Source organism: Dipodomys spectabilis, unplaced genomic scaffold (assembly GCF_019054845.1).
Source record: "Dipodomys spectabilis isolate Male_0828 unplaced genomic scaffold, ASM1905484v1 ptg000102l, whole genome shotgun sequence".
In the NCBI taxonomy this organism is placed as follows: Eukaryota; Metazoa; Chordata; class Mammalia; order Rodentia; family Heteromyidae; genus Dipodomys; species Dipodomys spectabilis.
The window spans coordinates 3142942-3168894 of NW_024870779.1; the positions used below are offsets into that span (position 1 = coordinate 3142942).

General features: G+C 41.8%; 1 protein-coding gene across 1 annotated transcript in view; it reads left to right on the forward strand.

Annotated features, from left to right (window-relative positions):
• Nucleotides 1–25953, forward strand: part of Filip1 (filamin A interacting protein 1) — a 179523-nt gene that overhangs the window by 62811 nt on the left and 90759 nt on the right. The window contains exon 2 of the mRNA XM_042687132.1: nucleotides 16061–16342. Coding sequence (XP_042543066.1) covers nucleotides 16067–16342 — 276 coding nt within the window. The 5' untranslated portion in view covers nucleotides 16061–16066. The remainder of the gene's footprint in view (nucleotides 1–16060; nucleotides 16343–25953) is intronic.

A 25953-nucleotide genomic window follows, 5' to 3' on the forward strand; every position in this document is an offset into this window, starting at 1 on the left:
GAAGCACAAAGCTGAGATTTAAAGGAAAACTTTGCCAACATAGCTTGAACTTTCTCTAGTACTTTATGGTTTATAAAACCTATAACCAGTTTTTTTTGTTTTGTTTTGTTTTATCAATCATGGGGCTTGAACTCTGGGCCTGGGCTGTCCCTGAGCTCTTCAGCTCAAGGTTAGTGCTCTACCACTTGAGCCACAGCACCACTTCCAGATTTTTGGTGCATAATTGGACATAAGAATCTCATAGACTTTCTTGCCTGGGCTGGCTTTGAACTGCCATCCTCAGATCTCAGCCTCCTGAGTAGCTAGGATGGCAGGTATGAGCCACCAGTGCCTGGCTAGGGTTCTTTTATAGTCCTTTTGGGCAAGACTCATATGTTCTGGCATGTGATTGGGTCTCTGTCTCCCTTACCCCAAGGGGAGGGGCTTCTATGCCCTGTGAGGGTCCTGGGGGCATTGTTTCTCTGAGGGCTTATCTCAGTTTCCTTGGGTCTTCAAGAAGGGAGAGACACTTTGTCTCTACCAGGTCACCATGTCTCCCACCTGTCTAATCTTTGCATTTTTGCCTCCGTGCCAGGGTCCCTTCCTTAAGCGAGCTGTGTTTTTCATTTTGGCTTCAGTTTGGTTGTTCTGGAAGTCCGTAGCCTCTGCCTTGATGGGTTATCTTTTAGCATATTGCTGCCTCTCTAAGCTGCCTGTGGGCACTTGACCATTTTTCCTCTTTGGTGCCAGTACTGGGGCTTGAACTCAAGGCTTTGAGCTCTCTTTTTCATTCAAGGCTGGTGCTCTACCACTTGAATCACATCTCCACTTCTGTGTGGGGTTTTATTTTTTGCTGGTGAATGGGACAGATGAGTCTTCTAAATTTATCTGCTCAGTCTGGCTTTGAACCTCAGTCCTCTGATCTCAGCCTTCTGAGCCTAAGCAACTTGGCTTACAGGTGGGAAACACCAGCAACTGGCTATTGGTCATTTTTGTATGTCTCCAGATACTGTGTGTGGGCCTTCGTCTTGGTGACCTCCTTTCTGGAGGTGTCAGCGGCCTGACTTCTATCTGCTGTCTGCATATGCCAATGTTCCAGCTAAAATCTGGGAGAATCCTCTCACATTTTAGTCATGAAACTGTCAGGTTTGTTCACTTTCCATTGCTCACGCTCTGTGGGAATTCCTTTCCTTTTATGTGCACTCCTTCTCCAGGCCTATTGGGAAGAAAGAAGAGGATGGCTGGGCTCACACCATACCTCCCTCACTGTCTTTTCCTGGTTCTGTTCTGAGCTCTTCAACCCTTTGTGATTACTACAGAGTGAGGAGTGAAAGAAGTCATTTTCATTTCTTCCAGCCTAAATACATGCATGTTTATAGCCTTCCATTTATCCACTCACCTACCCACCCACCATCTACCTACTATCCATCCACCCACCCATCCATCCATTCACCTACCTTTCTACCCACCAACATATACATCCATCCAGCTACCCATTTCACCCATTCATACACCCAACCACCCATTCACCCACCTATCCACCTACTCACCTACCAGTCCACTTATATACCCATCCATCCACCCAAACCATTTGCTCACCCATCCCTCCAACCATTCATCCATCTATTCACCCACTTACCCATCTGTCCAACCACCCACCTACCCATTTATCTACCCACCCTCCTACCCATCCATCCATCCATCCATCCACCCACCCAGCCATCCATCCATCTACTCATTCATCCATTCATCCATCCACCCATTCATCCATCCATCCATTTATCCATCCACCACCCCCCCATCCATCCATGTACACATCTATATATCCATATACCCATCTATACATCCATCCATCTGTCCTTTCATATATCCTGCCATCTATCCACCCACCCATCCATCCATCCATCCACCCATTCATCCATCCATCCTTCCATCCATCTACCCACCCACTATCCATCCATCCATCCATCCTTCCATCCATCCATCTATTCATTCATCCATGTATCCATTGTTTTTTATACAACCTGGGTCAGTGTTGGAAGCTGAGAGCCACAGGTCAAATCTGGCCACTTTGGTGACATCTGTATTGTCAATGGCTACCTTTGTGCTATAGTAGCAGAATTAGATAAGAAGCAATGGAAACCAGATGGCCTGCAAAATCTAACATAATCAATGTCTTTGCCTCTGCAAAAACATTTGCTAATTCTGTTATATGCCCACAGTTGAAAATAAAATGGTTAACTCTATAGTAGTATGTAGAAGTGTCTGTTGATCTCAACAGCTACTCCACCATAAATAGGTGAATGCTTCCTGCAGCCATATTGATGGGAAGCAGGTTTGTGCACATAAGGAGAGCTTTTCTGAGCACTACATGCACTTATCCCCACTTTACAGATGAGGAAGCTACAGCTGGAAAGCTAACTTGTCCACAGTTACAGAATACATGTGGGGGTTAGGGATGCAGCCCTCTTGATTCCTGGAGTTACAAGGTAAATTTCTTCAGGAAGGTTCAGCCAGTTAGGAAAAGAAAGCCTAAGATATTATAATTGGAGGTCTACTGGGGGGATGGGTGATCTGCTGGGGAAAGGGAGACAGGAATGGTGGGGAGGGTCATAATGCCTTTGAAAAAGTGATTTGAAAAGGGGCTGATTCATTTTCTTACATACTTTCTGATCACATACTGAGCTTGAAATGTCTGCCTTGTGCCATGGCATTGTAGATAAAGGTGGTTTTTGTTTATGCTTTTGTTTTTGATGCCAGTATTGGTTCACTTTCCCCAAGGCTTCATTCTACCCCCCTGAGCCATACCCCTGACTTTTTGCTGGTCAATTAGAGACAAAAATCTCCGAGATTTGTCTTCTCAGGCTGGCTTCAAACTGCCCTCCTGAGATCTCAGCTTCCTGAGTAACTAAGGTTATAGAAAAGAACCAGCAGTGCTCAGTTGATAGACTGAGCTATTCTCACAGGCTAAGTCGCTCTTCAAACTGAGCTATTCTCACAAGTTAAGTCACTCCTCACAAAGTTCCCCAGCATTAGGACTCTTGCCAGAGTTTGTGTTCACGTAGAAACTGAGTTTATGAACATCGGCTGATTGACACTGAACCACACACCATGGCCTGTCAGTAGAGTACTGGAGTGACAAACGTCCTTCAACATCACGTCAACAAATGAGGTAGTTCCCGCTGCATTCATTACAGGAATAGTTTTTTACTTGTCTTCTTCCTTAGTCTATAAAGTGAAGTCCTGTTCTGTTTCCAATCTAGATGCCCCCTACTTTGATTTAATATAAAACAAGAAGTGTTCGGGGTTAGAACGGAAGACAGGAGGGGGTCATAGCTTGACTCCATTCATTACCACTGACTTTGGTGACTCTTTTCCTGCTAAGAAACACTCTAGGGATTTGAAAGGAAAGGCATTTATAGGACACCTGAGCGCAGCTGACACTTGGCAGGCAATGAGAGGTCGTGAAGTCATGGTCGGTGCACAGATGCTGTGGGCAGGTCAGGATTTCATTTGTTCCCTTGACAGCCTGTGATGGTGATGTCACTGAACCTCGGCATGGCTTTCTCCTGTGGAGGCTGACATGGGCCTCCCGCCGGGAATTGCATCATGTTCCTTGAAAATGCAGTAAAATTGCTTCAGAATACTTTCTATAGAAAGACAAACTTTTGTGTTCCAACGTGAGGTTTTTTTTTTCATAGCAGTCTTTATTGAATTATTAGTTAACCCAGAAACTAGAATTAATGAAAAAATTAGTTCAGTTCCTATCCAGTTGTCATAACAAATGTTACATTCCTAAGTCTGTGTGTGTGTGTGTGTGTGTGTGTGTGTGTGTGTGTGTGTGTGTGTGTGTGTGTGTGTGTTTACCAATGACTAGGGCTTGGACCTTGTCTTTTACTCAGCTTTTTTTCTCAAAGCTGGTTCTCTACCATTTTAGCCAACACACCAGTCAAGCTCTCAGTGAGCTTTCTAGTTTAAAAAATCAAAATTGCCAGGTGACAATGGCTCAGGCCTAGAATCCTAGCTACTCAGGAGGCTGAGATCTGAGGATCACAATTCAAAGCCAGCTTGGGCAGAAAAGTCTATGAGACTCTCATCTCCAATTAACCACCCCAAAAAAGCCACAAGTGGAGCTCTGGCTCAAATGGTAAAGCACCAGCTTTGAGTAAACTGCTAAGGGAGAGTGACCTGGCCCTGAGTTTAAGTCCCAGTACCAGCCCTCAAAATAAAAATGAAGAAAAAATTTAAAAATTCACAATTCAGCTGGATGCTGGTGGCTCATGCCTGTAATCCTATCTATTCAGGAGGCTGAGATCTGATGATCATGGTTCAAAGCCAGCCCAGACAAGAAAGTCCATGAGACTCTTATCTCCAATAAACCACTCAGAAAACTGGAAGTGGTACTGTGGCTCAAGTGGTAGAGCATTTGCCTTGAGCTGAAGAGCTGAGGGATAACACCAAGGCCCAGAGTTCTAGCCCTATGACCAACCAAACAAAAACAAAAACAAAAATAAAAAATTCAAAATTCAAGTCAGTCAGGGAAGCATTACTTTTCAGATTCTTTGGAAACCTTCCCCATGGAGGACACAGGCAATCTAAAGGACAGAGAGGGTAAGGATGTGGTCTTTGGAGAGTAAGGCATTATGTGAATAGAAGTCAGAGAAGAAAGTTTGTTGAGGTAGTAGGATTTTGTAGTAGTGTATGTGTATTTGAGGTTTCTTGGGGTTTGAATCTCTGTTGTCGAAACTTATTTCAGCCACATGGAAGGGGGCTGTGGATTCATGAGGATTGTAGATGGTGCAGTGCCTGTGTTACTGGGTGGTTGGCAGCAAGCATTTCATGAGATACTGTCTGCTGTCTTTGGCACAATGTATGAAGAGCTCTTCCGGGAAGGTCAGCTATTATTATTGTATGGGGGACAAAGGTAACATTTAAGAAAAATGCAGCAAATATAGACTGCTGAAGCTATGATGCTTATCTTTCTGGCTGCAGAAATTTTCTGGGCTTGTCAATTACAGGAAAACCATGGATTCTTAATTCAATTCTGAGACTGGGCCTTTTTAAGAGTGAAGAAAAACAGGAAGGTATTCCTGTCCTGCCTAAGAAGGCGTTTGGCTATTTTCCAGATGCAGAGTGACTTTAATTAAACGAAATGGTAATATCCCCTTTACTACAGTGCTATCTACATGGTCCACTACTATCCAAATGTCCGAAGAAGAGGTAGAAAATGGATCAGGCAACTAGAGATTATAATCACATTAGCTTGAAGAGCTTACTTTTTTAAGTCATCAGTGATTATTGATATATGGTGTCTAGAAATCAATAGATGTATTAAAATAGTATAAACATTTAAACTCGGGGCTTTGTGCTTGCTAGGCAAATGCTCTACTACCTGAACCATGCCACCAGCCTTTTTTAAAGTTATTTTCCAATAGGGGCTTTTTTTTCTTTTTGGCCTGGATAGGCCTGACCTATGATCCTCTTGCCTATGCCCCCCAAGTCACTGGGACCACAGATGAACACTACTAAGTGTGGCTTCTTCATTGAGATGCAGGGGTTCTCAGTATCTTCAAACCATGATCTTCCCAATCTCTACTCTCAAGTAGCTTTAATTACAGGTGAGATCTACTGTGCCTGGCCATTACTTCTGTTAAGGAAGAACTAAAACCCTGCCATGGGTACAGAAATAAAAAGAAGAGGTATAATGTGACATTCAGGCGGCATGACCACAGTCAATCATGGTATGTGTACAAAAAAAATAAAATAAGGAGACTCCTAAGGACACTTAAGCCAAAATTCCCCCAGTCGCATTGGCTAGTTGGGCCTCAGTTTCCTGAAGGAGGCTAGCAGTGAAAGGGATGCTGGCTACCATTTCCAGTGTAGCACATGCCAGGGATTCAACGCAAGAAGCTCCCATTTCCCACTGGAGGAATCAGTTTGAATCTTGCTGTGGCCACTTGCGTTCTGTGATTTGGGATGTTTTGGTTGCCCTGTTGCCCCATGGCGCTCTTAGCCCTTGGCTTGAGTGTCATTGGGAAAATGAGAGATGTTTGAGTCAGACCCATGGTGCATTCACCCTCTAATCTCCAAAATTGTGTGTTTCATCTGATGTTATTTACCTCCTATGATCTGACCTCCTACAATTCTTTATTTTTCAGTGTGTGTGTCTGTGTGTGTGTGTGTGCGCGTGCGTGTGTGCACACGTGCGGGCGCATGCACGCGCTGCTACTGAAGCTTGAACACAGGGCCTGGGCATTCCTAAATTCATTTTAAATTTATTTGTGTGTTTAAAAATTACCTGTTAATAGTTGTACAAAGGAGTTTCCATGGAACAAAGTGTGTGAGTACAATGCATCTTGATCAGTGCCACCTACTCCAACGTTCTCATCCCCTTCAAGGCCCCCCTTCCCTTACTTGTCTTCATTTTGTGTTCTATGCAGTGAATTCTTGACTGCATTTTCCCCTTAAATTTTTCACTCAAAACTAGCACTCTACCACTTGAATCACAGTTCCACTTCTGACTCTTTGTTGGTTAATTGGGGATAAGAGTCTTCAGATCTTTTCTGCCTGGTTTGGATTTGAACCTTGATCCTCATATCGTAGCCTTCTGAGTAGCTAGGATTATAGGTGTGAGCCACTGGCACCCAGCTCTTTATGCTGGCATTATTAGTAGTAGTAGTAGTAGTAGTAGTAATGTTTCAGGGGAGATTGGAAATAAACATAAATATTGAAGGCATCACATTTCTCACTAAATGTAGGTGTTACTTTAATAAAAAAAATTGCATTTCTTAGTGTTAAGAAGTTCTCCAAATGTCACCAATTGCTTTTGATGCAAATGTATCTAAATCATCTTGATTGTAATTATGTTTGTATCTAGTTATATTTATTGAAAATCATAAGTTCTGGAGGTTTATATTCCAGTATATAAACACATTCAAGTGATGAAATAATGCCTATGAATTCTTATTTGGGTGGTATGAAAAAGTCTTATGAGCTCTCCTCAGAGATTATATGTGTGTGTTTTGACATGCTTGCCATGTAAGCAAATATAACGTGTCACGTAATTGATGTAGAGGACAAGTGTTTGGCATTGCTGAGGAAGGAAGATGGTACTTGTTGAAATAGTCAAAGGAGACTTAAAACGAGCCAGGGAGGAATAGGCTGCCTTAGGAGAGACATTTGTGAGCAAATATATCAAAACATCAAACCAAATATGTAGCAGTAAATAAAAAAGCATCAACAAGGTTTTGAAGCGAAGGCTGGAAATAAAAAGGTTTTGAAATGGAGGATCTTGAATACTAGCCGAAGGACAGGCAGGACCGCTGCAGAAGATATTATGATAAAAGATTTAATCAATTTGGGGTCTATACCAAAATGTAAACAAGGTCACTCTATATTGCATGACCCCAATTACATGTCATTAACTGGAGTTTAAATCTAAAGTTGTACTTTTTTTCAGATTCAGGATGCTAATTCAACAAGATTTTTAAATTTTGTGACAATTCCTTGACCTATTCCCTTGTTATTTCTCCTTTTTTTCTGTAAAAGTTTTATAGGTCTGATATCACCCTTGAAGGATATTAAACAGAGCTTCATAAAAAAAAAAACATTTACCAGAGTTTTAGGCTGGGGAAGAATAATATTTTTCTATTGTTCCACAGTTATGTTTTCTTTGGCCTTTTGATTTCAACATAAGTACAGTTACTTTGAGAGTACTCTTTCTTTAATTCTACCATTTCCTGAAATTATTTAAAGGAAATTTTAACTTATCCAGCTTGGTTCATCCTGGTAGAATAAATATTTTAAATAAGTAAAAACCTGCAGATAATCAGAGTAAAAATAAAACATTTAATAGGATAAAAGGAACTAAAGAGAATTGTTGAATTAAAAAAAAATTAGGCTGGGGTGGGAAAGTAGCTCAGTGGTAGAGTGCTTGCCTCACATGCATGAGGCCATGGGTTTGATTCCTCAGCATCACATAAACAAAAAGCTGGAAGTGGCATTGTGGCTCAAGTGGTAGAGCACTAGCCTTGAGCTGAAGAGCTGAGAGACAGTGCCCAGGTGAGAGTTCAAGCCCCATGACCAACAACAACAACAACAAAATTAGGGCAAGGTGGCGGGGGGTGGGGGGGGGGAGAGGGGGGAGGAGTGTAGTTGTGGAGGTGGGAGTGAAGGGATGGTAGGGGGAAAAACAAAGGAGGAGGCAACAATGATTGATAAGAAATGTACTCATGACCTTGCTCATGAAACTGTAACCCCTCTGTACAGTATTTTCACAATAAAAAACTTATTAAAAAATTAGGGCAAGCCTAGGAACATTTGTGAGCAGTATATGCAGTTAGAGTGAATGATAATATCATGAAAAACACTTGAGTATTTATATATAGACCTAACCAAGTATATCAGATACACACAGGAAATAATCTGGTGTTGATGGAGAATAGTAGATGTGATTGGTCTTCTCCACCTTAAAATGCACTGATGACAGGTGTTTTCTTCTGCCTCTATCTTTTGGTGCTTTAAGTATTGTCATTTATGCCTACAAGAAAGAATGAGGACAGCTCTGTGATAATGATTTGGAATCTCTATTTGCCCCTGACCTTTCTGTAATGCTGTATTACCTATTTACTATGTCTTATACCTCTCTCTCTCTCTCTCTCTCTCTCTCTCTCTCTCTCTCTCTCTCTCTCTCTCTCTCTCTCTCTCTTTGTTCATCGTGGGGCTTGAACTCTGGGTCTGGGCATTTTCCCTCAGCTCTTCAGCTCAAGGTGAGCACTCTCCCACTTGAGCCACAGACCCACTTCTGGTTTTCTGGTGGTTTATTGGAGATGAGTCTCACATACTTTCCTGCCCGGACTGGCTTTGAACTGTGATCCTTAGGTCTCAGCCTCCTGAGTAGCTAGGATTACAAGGGTGAGCCACCAGCATCTGGCTTATACTTTTTTCTTCTATTTCTATAATTTTAAAATAGAAAAAAATAGTACGCACACACTTTCTGTAATGTGGCTTTGCATCCTGTGTACAAATAGGCTCTTGAGAAAAGTGTGGCTGAAATTAGGAAAGCAACTCCATTTGTAATAGCCCCACAAAAAATAAAATACCTAGGAATTAACTTAACCAAAGAAGTGAAGGACCTCTATGATGAAAACTTTAAAAACTTGAAAAAGGAAATCAAAACAGAACTTAGAAAATGGGAAAAACTCCCATGCTCCTGGATTGGAAAGATTAACATCGTGAAAATGGCAATACTTCCCAAGGCTATCTACAAAATCAATGCGATACCTATCAAAATTCCAACCTCATTCTTCAAGGAAATAGAAGAGGCAATCCAAAAATTCATATGGAACAATAAAAGACCCCGAATAGCAAAAATGCTCCTCAATGGAAAGAACACTGCTGGAGGAATATCAATACCAAATTTCAAACTCTACTATAAAGCCATAGTAATCAAAACAGCTTGGTACTGGCACAAGAACAGACCTCAGGACCAATGGAATAGAATTGAAAACCCAGAAATGAACCTACAGACCTATATCCATCTAATCTTTGATAAGGGAGCTAAAAAAAAATAGAGTGGAAGAAAGACAGCCTCTTCAGTAAATGGTGCTGGCAAAATTGGTTAACTACTTGTAGAAAACTAAAGCTAGATCCTTATATATCACCCTGCACCAGAATCAACTCCAAATGGATCAAAGACCTCAGAGTCAAAGCAGACACTCTGAAAACATTACAGGATGGAATAGGAGAAACCCTAGGTCTCCTTGGCTCAGGCTGAAATTTTCTTAATAGAGACCCGGAAACACAACAAATCAAAGAAAGGTTGGACAAATGGGATTGCATGAAGTTGCAGAGCTTCTGCATGGCAAAGGACATAGCTAGCAAGATCAATAGAAAGCCCACAGATTGGGAGAAGATCTTCACTAGCCATACAACGGACAAGGGTCTCATATCTAAAATAGACTTGGAACTCAAAAAATTAAATCCCCCAACAACAAATCCTCAAAGAAACAACTGCCCAATAAATAAGTGGGCTAAAGACTTACAGAGAAACTTCTCTGAAGAAGAAAGAAGGATGACCAATAGACACATGAAGAAATGCTCAACCTCCCTAGCCATAAAGAAATGCAAATCAAAACAACATTGAGATACCACCTCACCCCAGTTAGTATGGCAAAAATCAAGAACAGATGCTGGAGGGAATGTGGACAGAAGGGAATTTTACTTCATTGTTGGTGGGAGTATAAACTTGTTCAACCACTTTGGAAAGTAATATGGAGATTCCTCAAAAGACTCCACATAGAGCTCCCCTATGACCCAGCAGTCCCACTTTTGGGCATTTACCCAAATGTTTACAAACAAGACCACACTAAAGCTACCAGCACAACTATCTTTATTGCAGCATTATTTACCATAGCTAAGATATGGAACCGACCCAGATGCCCCTCAGTAGACGAATGGATCAAGAAAATGTGGTATATATACACAATGGAATTCTATGCCTCCATCAGAAAGAATGACATTGCCCCATTTGTTAGTAAATGGAAAGACTTGGAAAAAATTATATTAAGTGAAGTAAGCCAAGCCCAAAGAAACATAGGTCCCATGATTTCCCTAATTTGCAATATCTAGTATGTGTATGAGTCAAGCAGAAAAGGTCAGATAAGGTGATGTTAGGAAAATGAACCCTAAGATATGTGTTTTAAATGTTTTTTTCTTTCATGTATTTGTTTCTAATGCATTTATAAGATTATTTCTTTGTTGCTTTGTACGTCCCTGCTTTCACTGTATTTGATGTCGGTATAATTTGTGGAGGGAAAGAGGAAAAACAAGTCGTTTAAATAAGGATACAGGTGGACCTGTTACAACAATGAGAAGTACAAGTTGTCATATCAAAAACAAACTTTACAACTTGTGTGTGTGGGGGGGGAGGTTGAGGGGGTGGGAGGATGGGAAGGGATGGGAAGGGTAAACAAAGGAGGAGGCTACAATGCTTGATAAGAAATGTACTCACTATCTTGCCCATGTAATTGTAACCCCTCTGTACAGTATTTTCACAACAAAAAAATAAAAATTAAAAAAAAACAAAACAAATAGGCTCTTGAAATTATGGATGGAGAAAATAAAACACGGAAGAGACAGAGACTGGGGATTTGAGATACTGATAAGCATAGTAAAAATGCCAAATCTAATTTATACAGAAAAGTTTTTGTTGGTGGGAATGGGGAGTATTTTGACCAACATTGAATCATAACAGGAAAGGACCAATCTGATATGAAGCAACTGCAGAAAACTGAAGGCTAGAGAAAGTTCAAGGTTAAGATAGGGGAGAGCCAAAAAATCTTGGGAACTCGAGTGGGTATTGAATTGCTATAGATTTTTCCTTTGCATTTGTTTCCTTTTTCACTCATTCAAATGCTTTAGAAATACTTGCTAGTTCAGCATAAGTAAGTCTGAAGTGTTTGCCCTTGCTGATTTCTGTGATAGTACTCATCTGAGAGAATGCTCTGGTAACTGCCCGAAGTGGGAGGACAGGGAAGAAAGAGGTGAGATAACCATAGATAAAAGAAAGAGGTAAAGAATCACATTGCTTATTCCTTTTCTTCATTCCATTCTAACCAGCAAATTCCATGCAGAGTACTGCTGACTGATTACTGCGAGAGGAAAAGTAGATATATTTCATGAACTAAGAGAAGAATTTGTTCCTCAAATAACACTGATTTTTTAAGTTACAAAATTTGATAAGACTTTTCCATTAGACTGTTTGCTTGCTGAGAATTTTCTTCAAGGATGTATATTGGGATGAGCAAAGGCATTTTTGGCTTCTTTTTGGTTAACAGTATTGGGATTTGAACTTGGGACCTTGACCTTGCTAGGTTGTGTTCTACCACTTGAGTCATGCCCCTGGTCCTTCCAGTCTCCACTTTCTGAGTAGCTGGGAGTTAGAAGTATCGCTTGCTTAGCCATTGTTGGCTTCTTTCAAACAGTTTATCTTCTCAGAGAAACATTAAAACTTATTGGCATAGGCAGGAAACTCCCTGAATAGAATTTTAGGGGTTTAACAAATAGAAGAGAGAGTTGAAAAACGGGATTACATCAAGATAAAAAGTTTCTACAGATAGTCACTAAAAGCTAGTAGACAGCCTACATAATTGGAGAATATCTTTGCCAGCTATATTTCTGACAAAGGCCTAATACCGAATATACAAGGAATTAAAAAAAATTACACCTCCAAAGAATCAACAACCCAATTAATTAGCAAGTGGGCAAAAGTGGGCAAAAGACTTCTCAGAAGTAAAAATGACCATATGAAGAAATTCTTGGTATGTCTGGTCATAAAGGAAATGCAAATCAACACTGAAATTTTAGTTCACTTCAGTTAGAATGGCCATCATCAAGAATACAAACAATAACAAATACAGGCAAGGATTGGAAGGGGAAAGGAGGAACCCTATGACATCATTGATTGGAATACGAACTACTGCAAGCACTATGGAAGGCCATTTGGATATTCTTTAAAAAGCTAAGTATAGAGCTACCCTTTTGATTCAGCAAGACTATTCTTTGACATTTATCCAAAAGATGACAAGTCACGATATAGTAAAGACACCTGCATACCCATGTTCATTGCTGCACTGGCATGGAAATAGACTAGATGCACTACAGTGAAGGAATGCATCAAGAATATGCATATATATACACATATTTAATGGAGTTATACATGAAAAGGAACTTATAATTATATATACACATATACAATGGAACTTTACGATCTATCACAAGGGGAAATGGATGGATTTGGAAAAAAAAAACATTAGCTGAAGCAGGTCAGGCTTGGTGGGACAAAGGAACATGTTTTCTCTCATATGTGGATGTTAGATCTAAATAACATACATTATGCAGATATATGCAAATTCACTAAAGTCTGATATATCCAGGGGAGGACTCCAGTTGTATATTCTTTGAACAACTAACTCACTGTTTAACAAAAATGAATACCAGGAATGAAGCATGCTTGTCAGGGGAGTGAAGAAAGTGGGAGGAGGGCAGATAAATCAAGAGAGGAACGGTAGGCAAATGCAGTCATAATATTCAATGTACACAGGTGAAATGTACACATGTGAAAATGGAACCAGGTAACCTGAGAGTGGGTAGGGCTGGGAGAGCTGGGAAAGGATGATGGAAGGGTGGCATTCATCTAGATGCAGTGTGCTCACAAACGGACGTGACGAAGTCAAACTCCTTTGTACAACTACTTAACATTTTTCTTTAAAGGAAAAGTTTATCTTTTTAACCCAAACTATAGATATGTAAATGACTGTTAAAAAAGCACCAGTGGCTCACGCCTGTAATCCTATCTACTCAGGGGGCTGAGATTTGAAGATCTCTATGCAAATCCAGCTCAGGCGGGAAAGTCTGTGAATCTTCTATTTCTACTTAACCACTAAACAAGACAGAAGTAGAGCTCTTGGCTCAGTGGTAGAATAATGTCCTTGAGAGAGAAAGAAGAAAAAAAAGCCCAGGGACAGCAGTCAGACCTTGAGTTCAAGCCCAAGACCAGCAAACACACACACACACACACACACACACACACAACCCTACTGAGTCTCAGATGTATTTCCTGATACCTGCCTAATAGTCCTGCAGGCACAATAGGCTGGATTTAGCCAGCTTTGATTAATGTTCACTATTGTTCCATTGCCAGCTTCTTAACACAATAAGTTTGTAATGTTAGCTGTTCAGACTTTGCATCCTGTTTCTGTACTTTGTACTCTTAATACTGACAATATTGACTTTTTTCCCACTCAAAGTTTCTGAATGATTCCTTATTTTAGAAATTTTGCAGCAGGTAACTGCTATTAAAAAAAGTATATTTAATCTCTTTAAATCTTACTGGTCTCATCATTAAACCTAAGAATAATAGCAGCTACTTCCAGGATAGCCATATGCTTCAGACACTGTATAACACTTAACAGTCAGTAATAACTGTACAAATAAAAGAGAGTATATATCTTGCCAAATGTGATAGAGTATAAGAGAGTTGTGGGCACACCATTTCCTCTACAAAAGTAGGAAAAAGTAAACCAGGCTTTGGTGGCTCACACCTGTAGTCATATCTCCTCAGGAGGCTGAGATCTGAGGATCTCAGTTCAAAGCCAGCGTGGCTGTGAATGTACATGAAACTGTTATGCCCAATTAACGACCAAAAAGCTGGAAGTAGAGCTGTGGCTGAAGTGGTAGAATGTTAGCCTTTAGTGAAAAAGCCAAGCAACAACATGAAGCCCTGAGTTCAAGCCCCACTACAGGCGCGCGCGTACACATACACACACACACACACACACACACACACACACAGAATACATTATCCAGTCAGTCAGATACAAATACTGTGCTTGATTAAGGCTGTGTTTAAGTTTATAATATTATCACTTGACTTTTTGGGCTTTAGGAAATTATTGCCTGAGGTTTTTTATGAACTGATAAGGTTGTCAAATCATGATTTTATTCATCATTTCAAACATTCTTAAGATCTTATCAAGACAATTATATCAAATAAAAGGAGTTCAAGGGCTGGGAAGGTGGCTCAGTGGTAGAGTGCTTGCCTTGCATGCATGAGGCTCTGGGTTCGATTCCTCAGCACCACATAAGCAGAAAAAACTGGAAGTGGCGCTGTGGCTCAAGTGGTAGAGTGCTAGCCTTGAGCTGAAGAGCTGAGGGACAGGGCCCAGGCCCAGAATTCAAGCCCTACCACCAAAAAAAAAAAAAAAAAAGGAGTTCATGTGGGAATGGAGTTATGGAGAAAGACAGTCCCATTTGGGAAGCCCTTGTGTCTTGGTTGTGATGTTTAATGGGTCACAAGTTACATCAGAAACTCTATCCATCACTTCTGTTTCTTTAGTTCATTTGTCTTAAGGCTTCAGTGAGATTACAAATAAGCTGTGATGAAATACAGGAGATCTGCTCCTGAAATACAGGAGATCTGCTTTCTATGGAGGTTCCATAGAAAGGAACCTCTAGTTTTTGTTCAGTGGGGAAACACAAAAAGACTCTGAAGTTGAGAAGCAATCATGGCTGAACCGGAAGCAGGGTGTCAGCATGCGCAACCCTGCTTCCACTGACATTGTTTAAAGGTAGTGTGCTCCAAGAAGGTTCACACACACATCAGAGGGGCCACTTGGCTACAAGGGTTTAGTTTAAAAAATGAAGCAGGAATGTTAGATTTCAAGATTCACTGCAAGGATTGAATACTTACTATCCAAAAGGAAATATTATTCTGTGTCTGTTTTTCCATCCTAAACCTAATGTTTTTTTTTTCCTTTGAACTATTTTGTTTGATTATCTTTAAGTAATTTTACAAAGGGATTTCAATTCAACATGTTAGTTTATAAGAACAATGCATCTTGACCAATGCCATTCATTTCATCATTCTCCTGCAAAACCTAACATTTTAAAAAGGTTTCTTTCTTTGCTTCTTCCTTCTTTCCTACCTTCCTTCCTTCCCTCTTTCCCTCCTTCCCTCTTTCCCTCCTTCCTTCCTTCCTTCCTTCCTTCCTTCCTTCCTTCCTTCCTTCCTTCCTTTCTTTCTTTCTTTCTTTCTTTCTTTCTTTCTTTCTTTCTTTCTTTCTTTCTTTCTTTCTTTCTTTCCTTCTTTCCTTCTTCTTTCTGTCTCTCTCTCTTTCTTTCTGTGCCAGTACTGAAGCTTGAACTCAGAGCCAGGATAATTTCCCTTAGCATTTTCCCTTAAGGCTAGCGTTCTACCACTTGAGCCATAGCTCCACTTCCCACTACTTGGTGGTTGATTGGAGAAAAAAGGTCTCATAAATGTTTCTGCCTGGGCTGGCTTTGAACTGAGCTCCTCAGATCTCAGCTTCTTGAGTAGTAGCTAGAATTGAGCCACCAGTATCCAGCTTTTTCTCAAAGATTTTTAATAACATATCCATGACAGGTAAAGGAATGCTAACTGTAGACTGAGCTTTTTGTTTGTCTTTATTGTTGAAAGTGTAAAGTTGCTGTAAGTTTCTATGTATGTGGGCAGAATTATTTTAATTATTTTCTTGATTTTCCCTCTTTGCATGTGTTCTAGGTGGGAATGAGATCCAGAAACCAAGCGGGTGAAAGTTCATCGAATGGGCACATCTCCTGCCCGAAGTCCTCCATCATCAGCAATGAGGATGATAAAAGACTCTCTGAAGAAGCGAAAAAGAAGAACAAATCAAATAGGAAGGAGGAAGACGTCATGGCTTCAGGAACTGTCAAACGACATCTCAAGACATCTGGAGAAAGTGAGCGAAAGCCTAAGAAATCTCTGGAGTTATCTAGAGAGGATCTCATCCAGCTCCTCAGCATCATGGAAGGGGAACTGCAGGTAGAGTCCAGTGGTTTCAGTTCTTGGGTTTCTCATTCCTGAGCTATATAAAAAAACAAAACAACAAACAAAACAAAACTGCAAGTCTGTCTCCCTCACTGGACAGGGAACTTCTTTGGGGAAAAGGGTCATCTTCCTTGCTCATTTCTTTTTTTTTTTTTTCTTTTTTTGGTTGGTCATGGGGCTTGAACTCTGGGCTTGGGCGCTGTCCCCGCGCTCTTCAGCTCAAGGTGAGTGCTCTACCACTTGAGCCACAGCGCCACTTCCAGTTTTCTAGTGGTTTATTGGAGATAAGAGTCTCATGGATTTTCTTGCCCAGGCTGGCTTTGAACCTCGATCCTCAGATCTCAGCCTCCTGAGTAGCTAAGATTACAGGCATGAGCCACTGGCGCCTGACTTCCCTTGCTCATTTCTAAATCCCACTGCCCTGCTACAAGTTCATGATAAATACATATTTCTTCAATAAAAGATGCATGAACAGAAGTAGAGTTCAACTTCAAGCTTCTCTACAAGATGAGTTTCCTCACAATAGGATTTTTTCATAATAATAAAATACAGATTCTACACTTCATAGGTGATCAATGAGGCTATCTAACTTTGACGTTGACTGTGGTTGAACATCGTTACCTTGGCTTTTTTCTACAAGGTAGGTTAGAAGGGTGGGGGAGACAAGAGAAAGGAAAGGGAAGTGAGGCGGGGAAGAGAAAAAGGCTTTGCTGGAATCAGAAGTACTGCCTGATGTTTTCTTATTTTCGCAGTTTTCTACAGTGTCATAGGAATTGAGATGCACAGCCATCCATAGAGCATTGTCACTTCTTAATAGATCCACAAACATTTTCTTTCTTTTCTTTTCTTTTTTTTTTTGTCAGTCATGGGGCTTGAACTCTGGACTTGGGCACTCTCCCTCAGCTCTTCAGCTGAAGGCTAGCACTCTACCACTTGAGCCACAGCACCACTTCTGGTTTTCTGGTGGTTTATTGGAGATAAGAGTCTCATGGACTTTCCTGCTGTGGCTGGCTTTGAACCGCGATCCTCAGATCTCAGCCCCCTGAGTAGCTAGGATTATAGGCATGAGACACCAGCCCCCGGCCCCCAAACATTTTTGAATCCATGATCTCAATAAAATGTGGGTGTCATTATATAGGTTTTGAGATGAAGCCACTGAGGCCCAGAATTGAGGTGTGCTTTTGTCTAGATCTCACCCCAGCCTCCTAACTCTTGGTTCCCTGATTTTTCGTGGCCCACCCCACGCACCTTACCTAGTGGCCCTGAGCCCAACCTATTCTGGACTGGTCTTAGGTAGACATTTGAGACAACTTAACATTGGAGCTGTCATTTCCCTTTTTGTTAGGTTTTAACTTGCATGAGCTTCTAAGGGAATATTAACAATTGCGAGAAAGGAAACCTTCCTTCACTTCCTGTCCCTGTTAGCATCAGTGAGGTAATTTGCAACTTACCCTAATTAGGATAGGCTGAGTTGTTCCTGTTCCCATTGGTGTGTTGGCATACACAAGGAAGCTCCAGGAGGGCAGAGGGAAATCCAAAGCCCACAAAACTCAAGCTAGTGTGATTGCATTTGTGAAGAACGTTGCATGTTTCAGAGAAAGATGAAACCTCCTCCTCCTTCTTCTTCTTCCTCTTCCTATTCCTCTTCCTCTTCCTCTTCCTCCTCCTCCTCCTCCTCTTCCTCTTCCTCTTCCTCTTCCTCTTCCTCTTCCTCTTCCTCTTCTTCTTCTTCTTCTTCTTCTTCTTCTTCTTCTTCTTCTTCTTCTTCTTCTTCCTCTTCCTCTTCCTCTTCTTCTTCTGTCGTGGGGCCTGAACTCTGGGCCTGGGCACTGTCCCTCAGCTCTTCAGCTCAAGGCTAGCGCTCTACCACTTGAGCCACAGTGCCACTTCCAGCTTTTTTTCCCTGCATATGTGGTGCTGAGGAATCGAACCCAGGGCCTCATGATGCAAGGCAAGCACTCGACCACTGAGCCACCTTCCCAGCCCCAATGATGAAATTTTCTTTTTTTTTTTTAAAGAGAATTTTTTTTGGGGGGGGGTGTCCGGTCGTGGAGCCTGAACTCTGGGTCTGGGCGCTGTCCCTCAGCTCTTCAGCTCAAGGCTAGTGCTCTACCACTTGAGCCACAGCGCCACTTCTGGCTTTTTTCTTTTTGCTTATGTGGTGCTGAGGAATTGAACCCAGGGCCTCATGCATGCAAGGCAAGCGCTCTACCAGTAAGCCACCTTCCCAGCCCCTAAAGAGAATTTTTTTTAATTGTGAAAATACTGTACAGAGGGGTTACAATTACATGGGCAAGATAATGAGTACATTTCTTATCAAGCATTGTAGCCTCCTCCTTTTTTTCCCCTTCCCATCCCTTCCCATCCTCCCCCCCGACCCCTACCTAATCCTCCCCGACCCCCCCCCCCCCCACCAAAGTTGTAAAGTTCGTTTTCGACATAACGACTTGTACATCTCATTGTTGCAATGGGTCCACCTGTATCCCTATTTAAACGATTTGTTTTTCCCCTTCCCCTCCACAAATTATACCGACATCAAATACAGTGAAAGCAGGGGATATACCGTGGGGGAGGGACCTACAAAGCAGCAAAGAAATCATCTTATAAATGTGTTAGAAACAATCGCATGAAAGAAAAAAACATTTGAATACATATCTTAGGGGTCATTTCCCTAACATCACCTTATCTGACCTTTTCTGCTTGACTCAGACATAGACTAGATATTGCAAATAAGGGAAAGCATGGGCCAGAGTGCTAACATTCCAAAAAATAGCTCCGTCACTCCAGGCTGGTGGACCCCTTCCCCCCACCCCCACCCCGCAGCTATCAATGTGAGTACTAGGGAAAGGAAGCAGAGAAGCCCATTCCCAGCAACTTTACTCATTCCTTTCCCTCCATGCTGGTTCTTGTCTCCCTCAGAAGCTGCTTTCTGTAGAAGGCAGGGCTGTTGTGTGGTGGTGAACTCTGTAAGGTATTAATAATTCATATGGTTTTTAGGTACATGATGGTGCTGTCTACAATTCCAGATCCTGGGTAGCAAAATCAAAGCTCACACACTGGGAAAATTGAAAGAAGTTAGCTATCAGTCTCCAAAGAAATGAATTTGGCTTTTCCATAGACTTTAGGAGCACAGGTGACCTGCTTCTTATGCATTGCTTAGCAGTTAGAAGTCAAAAGTGACCCATATCATTTGTGAGGGGAGGTGGATGAAGGGAAAGAGAAATGGAGGATCTGACATTTTAACTATGCCTTGGTGGATTAATTTGCACAGCAAATAATCTGATATACAGATTTGTAGATTTGGGTTTTGCAATATCAGATTTTGTGTATGTCTGTGCTCATCCTGGTGCTTGAACTCATGACCTTGAATGCTGTCCCCAAGCTTTTTTTGTGCAAGGCTAGCGCTCTACCACTTGAGCCACAGCTCCATTTTTGGCTTTTTTGTGGTTCCTTGAAAATAAGAATTTCACAGACTTTCTTGCCTGAGCTGGTTTCAAACCATGAACCTCAGATCTCAGTTTCCTGAGCAGCTAGGATGACGAGATGTATAAAATGACAGAGTTGGTGTATTTAAGATATAGGTGTATGTTTTGGTAGAAGACATTTGTACTTTAGAAGCATGCTCACCTTGGGGGGATGTCGTAGCTGAGTGGAAAATGATCACATTAGCAAATGTGATCACGCTAGTGAAAATAGGCTGAATCTGACAGATAAGGTGAAAAAGAATTCTATCTGGGCTGGGTGCTGGTGTGTCACACCTGTCATTCTAGCTCCTCAGGAGGCTGAGATCTGACGGTAGTGGCTTGAAGCCAGTAGGGGAAGAGGGGTTCTGAAATTATTCTCTCCAGTTAACCTGTAAAAACTCAGAAGTGGAGGTATGGCTCAAGTTCAAGTTCAAGTCCTAGTACCAACACCAAAAAAATAAAAGTCTGCCTGAAAGACTGGTTCTGGGAGGAAGACAAAGATCCACTTTTCGACTTCCGGAGTGGCTGGGCTCCACATGGCATCACCGAATATCTCTCCCATGACATCACTTACATACCAGAAATGATAAGGGTGCTGGGTTTTAGGACTTTTGTATTTATTCTTGGCCTCTGAGTTCTTCTTCATGCAGACGTGCATTGCGAAGTCACAGACCGGAAGTTAATTCATGAAAGGATGAGATTTTTAAGAAAGAGAAATAGAAGCTGCCTTTGTCCTCAGGAAGATGGATGGAGTAGGAGCTCCAGGGCCTCGTGGGGTGGGCAGGGACATCACGTGAGCATGTGTGCTGACATTGTTCACAATCTGCGGGCTCCTGTGCACAGGGTGATGTCTGTGCGGTTGTGTACTGGCTCAGCCTCAGTGGACACACCCCTAGGCCAGTGGATTGGGGTGGTGACAGACAAGACCAAGGGCAAGTGTGCCTATAGGAGGTTGGCCTTAGAAGTGACCCTGTTTTCACTGTATTTGATTCCGGTGCCCTGCACCTTGTATATACATGTGGGGAGGGGAGAGGAAATAACAAAAAACTGAAATAAGGACACAGGATGACCCATTGTAACAATGAGATGTACAAGACACTATGTTGAAAACCAACTTTATAACTTGGGGGTGGGAGGGAGGAGTTGGGGAGGTGGGGAGGGAAGGGATGGTAGGGGAAAAACAAAGGAGGGGTAATAATGCCCGACACCTTACTCAAGTAACTGTATCCCCTCTGTACAGTATCTTTACAATAAAAAATATATTTTATTAAAATAAATAAATAATGACGGTAAAAAGGAAGAGAAATAATGGCCATGCACAAGATTGGCACTCCATAGATCTTACTTAGATTGGGAAGGATAAAAGAGGAGATGGAGGCTTTTTTGAGATTTTCATGCCAGTTTTCTTCTCAGGCTCCTTTCTGACCTCTCTCATTCTCTCCAGATTCATAGCCAATGTTGGTGTGTGCGTGTGTGTATGTGTACCTGGACTGAGGCTTGAACTCAGGAACTGGGCACTTTCCCTGGGTTTCTTTTTTCTTTCTTCCTTCCTTCCTTCCTTCCTTCCTTCCTTCCTTCCTTCCTTTCTTTCTTTCTTTCTTTCTTTCTTTCTTTCTTTCTTTCTTTCTTTCTTTCTTTCTTTCTTTCTTTTTTTGCTCAAAGATAATACTCTATCACTTGAGCCACAGCGACACTTCCAGTTTCTTGCTAGTGAATTGGAGATAAGAGTCTGATGGATTTTCCTGCCAGGTTCAAACTGCAATTCTCAGATCTCAGCCTCCTGGGTAGCTAAGATTATAGATGTGAGCCACCCACTGTCTAGGTGATATCTAACGTTTTAGGAACTGTGGCAATTTTGTGTTTTATTTTTGGAGCCACCAGTGAAGTACCACTTTTGGAATATATTCATTGACCTGTGAGAATGCATAGACTTAGTCTAAACAGCATAGATTTATAACTGGCTTTGGCTCTTTATAAAGTTTGCAAGTTTACTATTCTGTTTGCCAACACAGGTATCTTCCTTCCTTCCTTCCTTCCTTCCTTCCTTCCTTCCTTCCTTCCTTCCTTCCTTCCCTCCCTCCCTCCCTCCCTCCCTCCTTCCTTCCTTCCTTCCTCTCTCTCTCTCTCTCTCTCTCTTTCTTTCTTTCCTTCTTTTCTCTCTTTTTTTTGTCGGTCATGGGGGCTTGAACTCTGGGCCTGGGCACTGTCCCTCAGCTCTTCAAATCAAGGATAACACCCTACCACTTGAGCCACAGAGCCACTTCTGATTTTCAGGTGGGCTAACTGGAGATAAGTGTCTCACAGACATTCCTGCCCAGGCTGGCTTTGAACTGTGATTCTCAGTTCTCAGCCTCCTGAGTAGCCAGGATGACAGACGTGAGCCACTGGCGACTGGTTCAGTGCAGGTACCTTGTGAGCTTTGAAAAATGTAGTTTTAATAGTTATATATGAGAAATAGAGTTGCCCCTGTCAGCTCTTGTATGTGTACATGTGTGTGCAGTGTGTGTGTGTGTGCAGTGTGTGTGTGTGTGAGTGTGTGTGTGTATGAGTGTGTATGTGTGTGTGTGACAGTGTGCTGATACTGGGGCTTAAACTCGAGGCCTCGTGCCTTCAGTTGCCTCTCTTGGCCAAGGCTGGTGCTCTACCACTTGAGTCACACCTCTACCTCCAGCTTTTTGCTGATTATTTAAAGATAAGAAGTTCCTGGACTTTTCTAGTCAGGCTGGCTTTGAACTGGGATCCTAGATCTCAGCCTCCAATGCCAAAAGAATCTTGTTTAGAACCGATAATGTCTTGAACTTTTTTCAGGAGCAGGACATCTTCCAAACTGTCCACGCAGGGCTCAGCTGATGCGGGGCTCAGCAGATGCAGAGCTGTGGTCTGAGCACAATGCTGGCCCGCATTTGTCTGCATTAGGGATGTTTCCTATTATTACACTTCTGTCACTGACTGCTTCCAATAACAAAGACTTTCTAATAAACTGGAACATTTGACTCTCTGGGTGAACAACTGTTGCATAGTTCCCAGACTAAGCTGAAAGAATGAAATCATACACCCAGACCATCACGGGCACCATGATTAATTTCCTCTTGTATTTATCCAAAAATAGCACTTTTAAAAAGCCTGTCATCTTGGCCATACTAAAAACAACAAAACTTCAAAAGAAATGGTATTCCCACCGAAAAAAAAGAACCATAACACAAAAGACTTGGCAAAAAGCATATTCTTATAAAATGATTCGAGAGCATGATGCAAATTCCTTTTCTTGATGCAGAAATAAAGCCATGTCTAGAGTAAATTCCCTGGACATTTGGATATTTTTAGTGAAAAAAAAAACCCCACCCTCTCTCCTGTTTCTTTCTTTGCTGTTGGAGTGAGTTCTCTTCTCCCTGTAGGGAAGCAGTCAGGGAAAACTCAATAATGAAACTATAGAAGACTTTGCCTTCCCATTCTATTTGGACTTGATGTGTGTTAGGTTAAGTGAGAACCACTGACAGGCAGACAAATCTATCTTCCTCCTAGGCAACTAGCAGAAGTCTTTCAGACAATTTATGAAATCAATAGCAGGCCTAGGGATTGCTAGAAGCCTGCTCTAGCCTGTCTTGTTGGAGTTTCTAGCTACTTTCTGTAATAGTGTTCATTACTTTCTTGCCACCTCTACCATGGAGTAGAGGTGAGCTTTGAACTCCATTCTCAGAAAGATAGTCAATTCATTCTTAGAGCATTTAATGAACTATTCCCGAAAAATGAATTGCTCTTGCACTATTTGCATTATGTAAGAAGTAGGAGGAATAGGAAAATAAGTAGTAATGCTGATAGCTAAAAATTGATAAATTTCTATTCGGTGTTGATTGGTTAATTTCCCCCAAGTGCATTTTGTTTTTAGGCATGAGGCATTACAGTATTCATGAAGACAAATCCATGACCTGGTAGGATAGATGAGAATGCGTAGGAATCAATAACCTATGCTACCTCCTTCCTTCTCTTCCTATTTCCTTTCTTCTTCCTTTTCTTTCTTCATTCTTTTATTCCTTTATTTCTTTGTTTGGTCATTCATTCTTCCTTCCTTCTTTCCTTCTCCTTCCTTCCTTCCCTACTGTATCCTTCCCTCCCCACTGCATCATCATCCCTCCCTTCTTCCTCCCTCCCTCTACCCCTCTCCTCCATTCTTTCAGCCTGCTCTCCTTGGTTTCTTTCTTCTTTTCTTCTCTCCCTCCTTTCCCCCATCCTCTCTCTTTCATACTAGAGCTTAAGCTCAAGGCCTGTACATTCAAGATGAGCATTCTACTCTTTGAGCCACACTTTTGTCTCCTTTTCTTTTAGTTTAGTTTTCAGGAGGCTCTTACATAGGGCCAGCCTTTAATTGTAATTCTCCTACTTTTATCTCCTGCAAACCTGAGATTCTAGACATAAACCAATACACCCAGCTCCAGAACGAATGTTCTAGAGGGACATTAAAGGGCAAAATATGGTAGTACAAAGGAGGGTCAGCTTGTGACACTCTCAGGAAACGAGTCAAAGCTCCACTAAACAATTAGACATTGAAGAAGAATGAGTAGTTGGGGATAAGGGGAGGTGAGGAAAGTATGGGCTGTGTTTATAAGTAGGCTGGCTTCAGTGAAGAAGGTGAAACTACACCCTCATCTGTTGTCTGGTTATAAAGAAAGACAACTTGTAAAAGTCAGAAGATGTGCAAATATCAGGGGAGAGGCAGAGATCAGAGAGGTTAAGATTTTTTTTTTAAAGGAGAGCTTCCTTCAGTAGCATTTGCAGAATGGTGAAGGCAGGCCTGAAGTCTGCCTGCCTGGAGAGAGAGAGAGGGAGGGAGAGAGAGAGAGAGGGAGAGAGAGAGAGGAGAGAGAGAGAGAGCGAGAGAGAGAGAGAGAGAGAGAGAGAGATTATTAGATGTGTTTGCAGAGATGCCATAACTTTAACTGGATTGATAAATGAAAGGAAGGGAAAGCAACTGAGTCACATATCCTATTGAAAATCCAGGAACAGAAAATAGTTTTGCTCAGAGTTACACAAGGGCTGGTACTGGGACTTGAACTCAGGCCTTGACTCTCTCTCAAGCCTGGTGCTCTGCCACTTGAGCCACAGTTCCATTTCAGGCTTGTTGGTGGTTACTTGGAGAGAAGAGCCTCACAGACTTTTCTGCCTTGGCTGGCTTCAAACCACAGTCCTCAGATCTCAGCCTTCTGAATAGCTAGCTGGCGCCCAGCTATTATTTTTAACTTTTCGTAAACATAGTCAAAGACACTTACTCTCCTTTGTCAGCAGCTGACCAGTTGCACACAGTAAACCCTTAGTGTAGGCTGTTGACTTACTGATCTGAAATCCCTATGTTGTGTTCCTCTATTTTAGGACTTTATTTTCAAAGCTAAAACAATGTGGCTTGAATGCCAAGTCCCTTGGGGAAATGTGGGTGCATGCAGTGTTTTGTGGCTGACCCTACTAGGCTAGACTCCCCATGTGTAAAATGGGAGGGTATTTTCCGCACCCTAATTTTGTGGCTATTAAGCTGCACTAACACAGGCTATTTGCACAAGTTTTTTTGTTCTTTTTTTTTTTTTTTTTTCTATTGTGGGGCTTGAACTCCGTGTAGGCACTGTCCCTGAGCTCTTTTGCTCAAAGCTAGTTCTCTACCACTTTGAACTACAGCACCACTTCTGGTATTCTGGTGGTGAATTGAAGAGCCTTGTGGGATTTTTCTGTCCAAGCTAGCTTCAAACTTGATCCTCAGATCTCAGCCTCTTGAGTAGCTCCGATTACAGGCGTGAGCCACCAGCGCCCGGCTTGGACAAGTTCTAATGACGAAAGTAGAGAAACAAAACACGGTAGCTGCAGGGAAAGTTATTATGTCAAGAGAACATTTTCAATGATGATAGAGATTTTGCTGTTTTGTATAGGTTAAAACATCATCAAGGGCCAAGGGGAGCCCTGAGGGTTCACTTCTATCTTTGGGAGGCTGAGATCTAAAGAATACAGTGTGAAACCAGCCCAGGCAGGAAAGTCCGTGAAACTCTTAACAACCACAATGTTGGAAGTAGAGCTGTGGCCCAAGAGGTACAGTGCTAGCCTTGAACAAAAAAGCCAAGTGAGAGTATGAGAGTGTGAGTTCAAGCCGCAGTATCCATACAG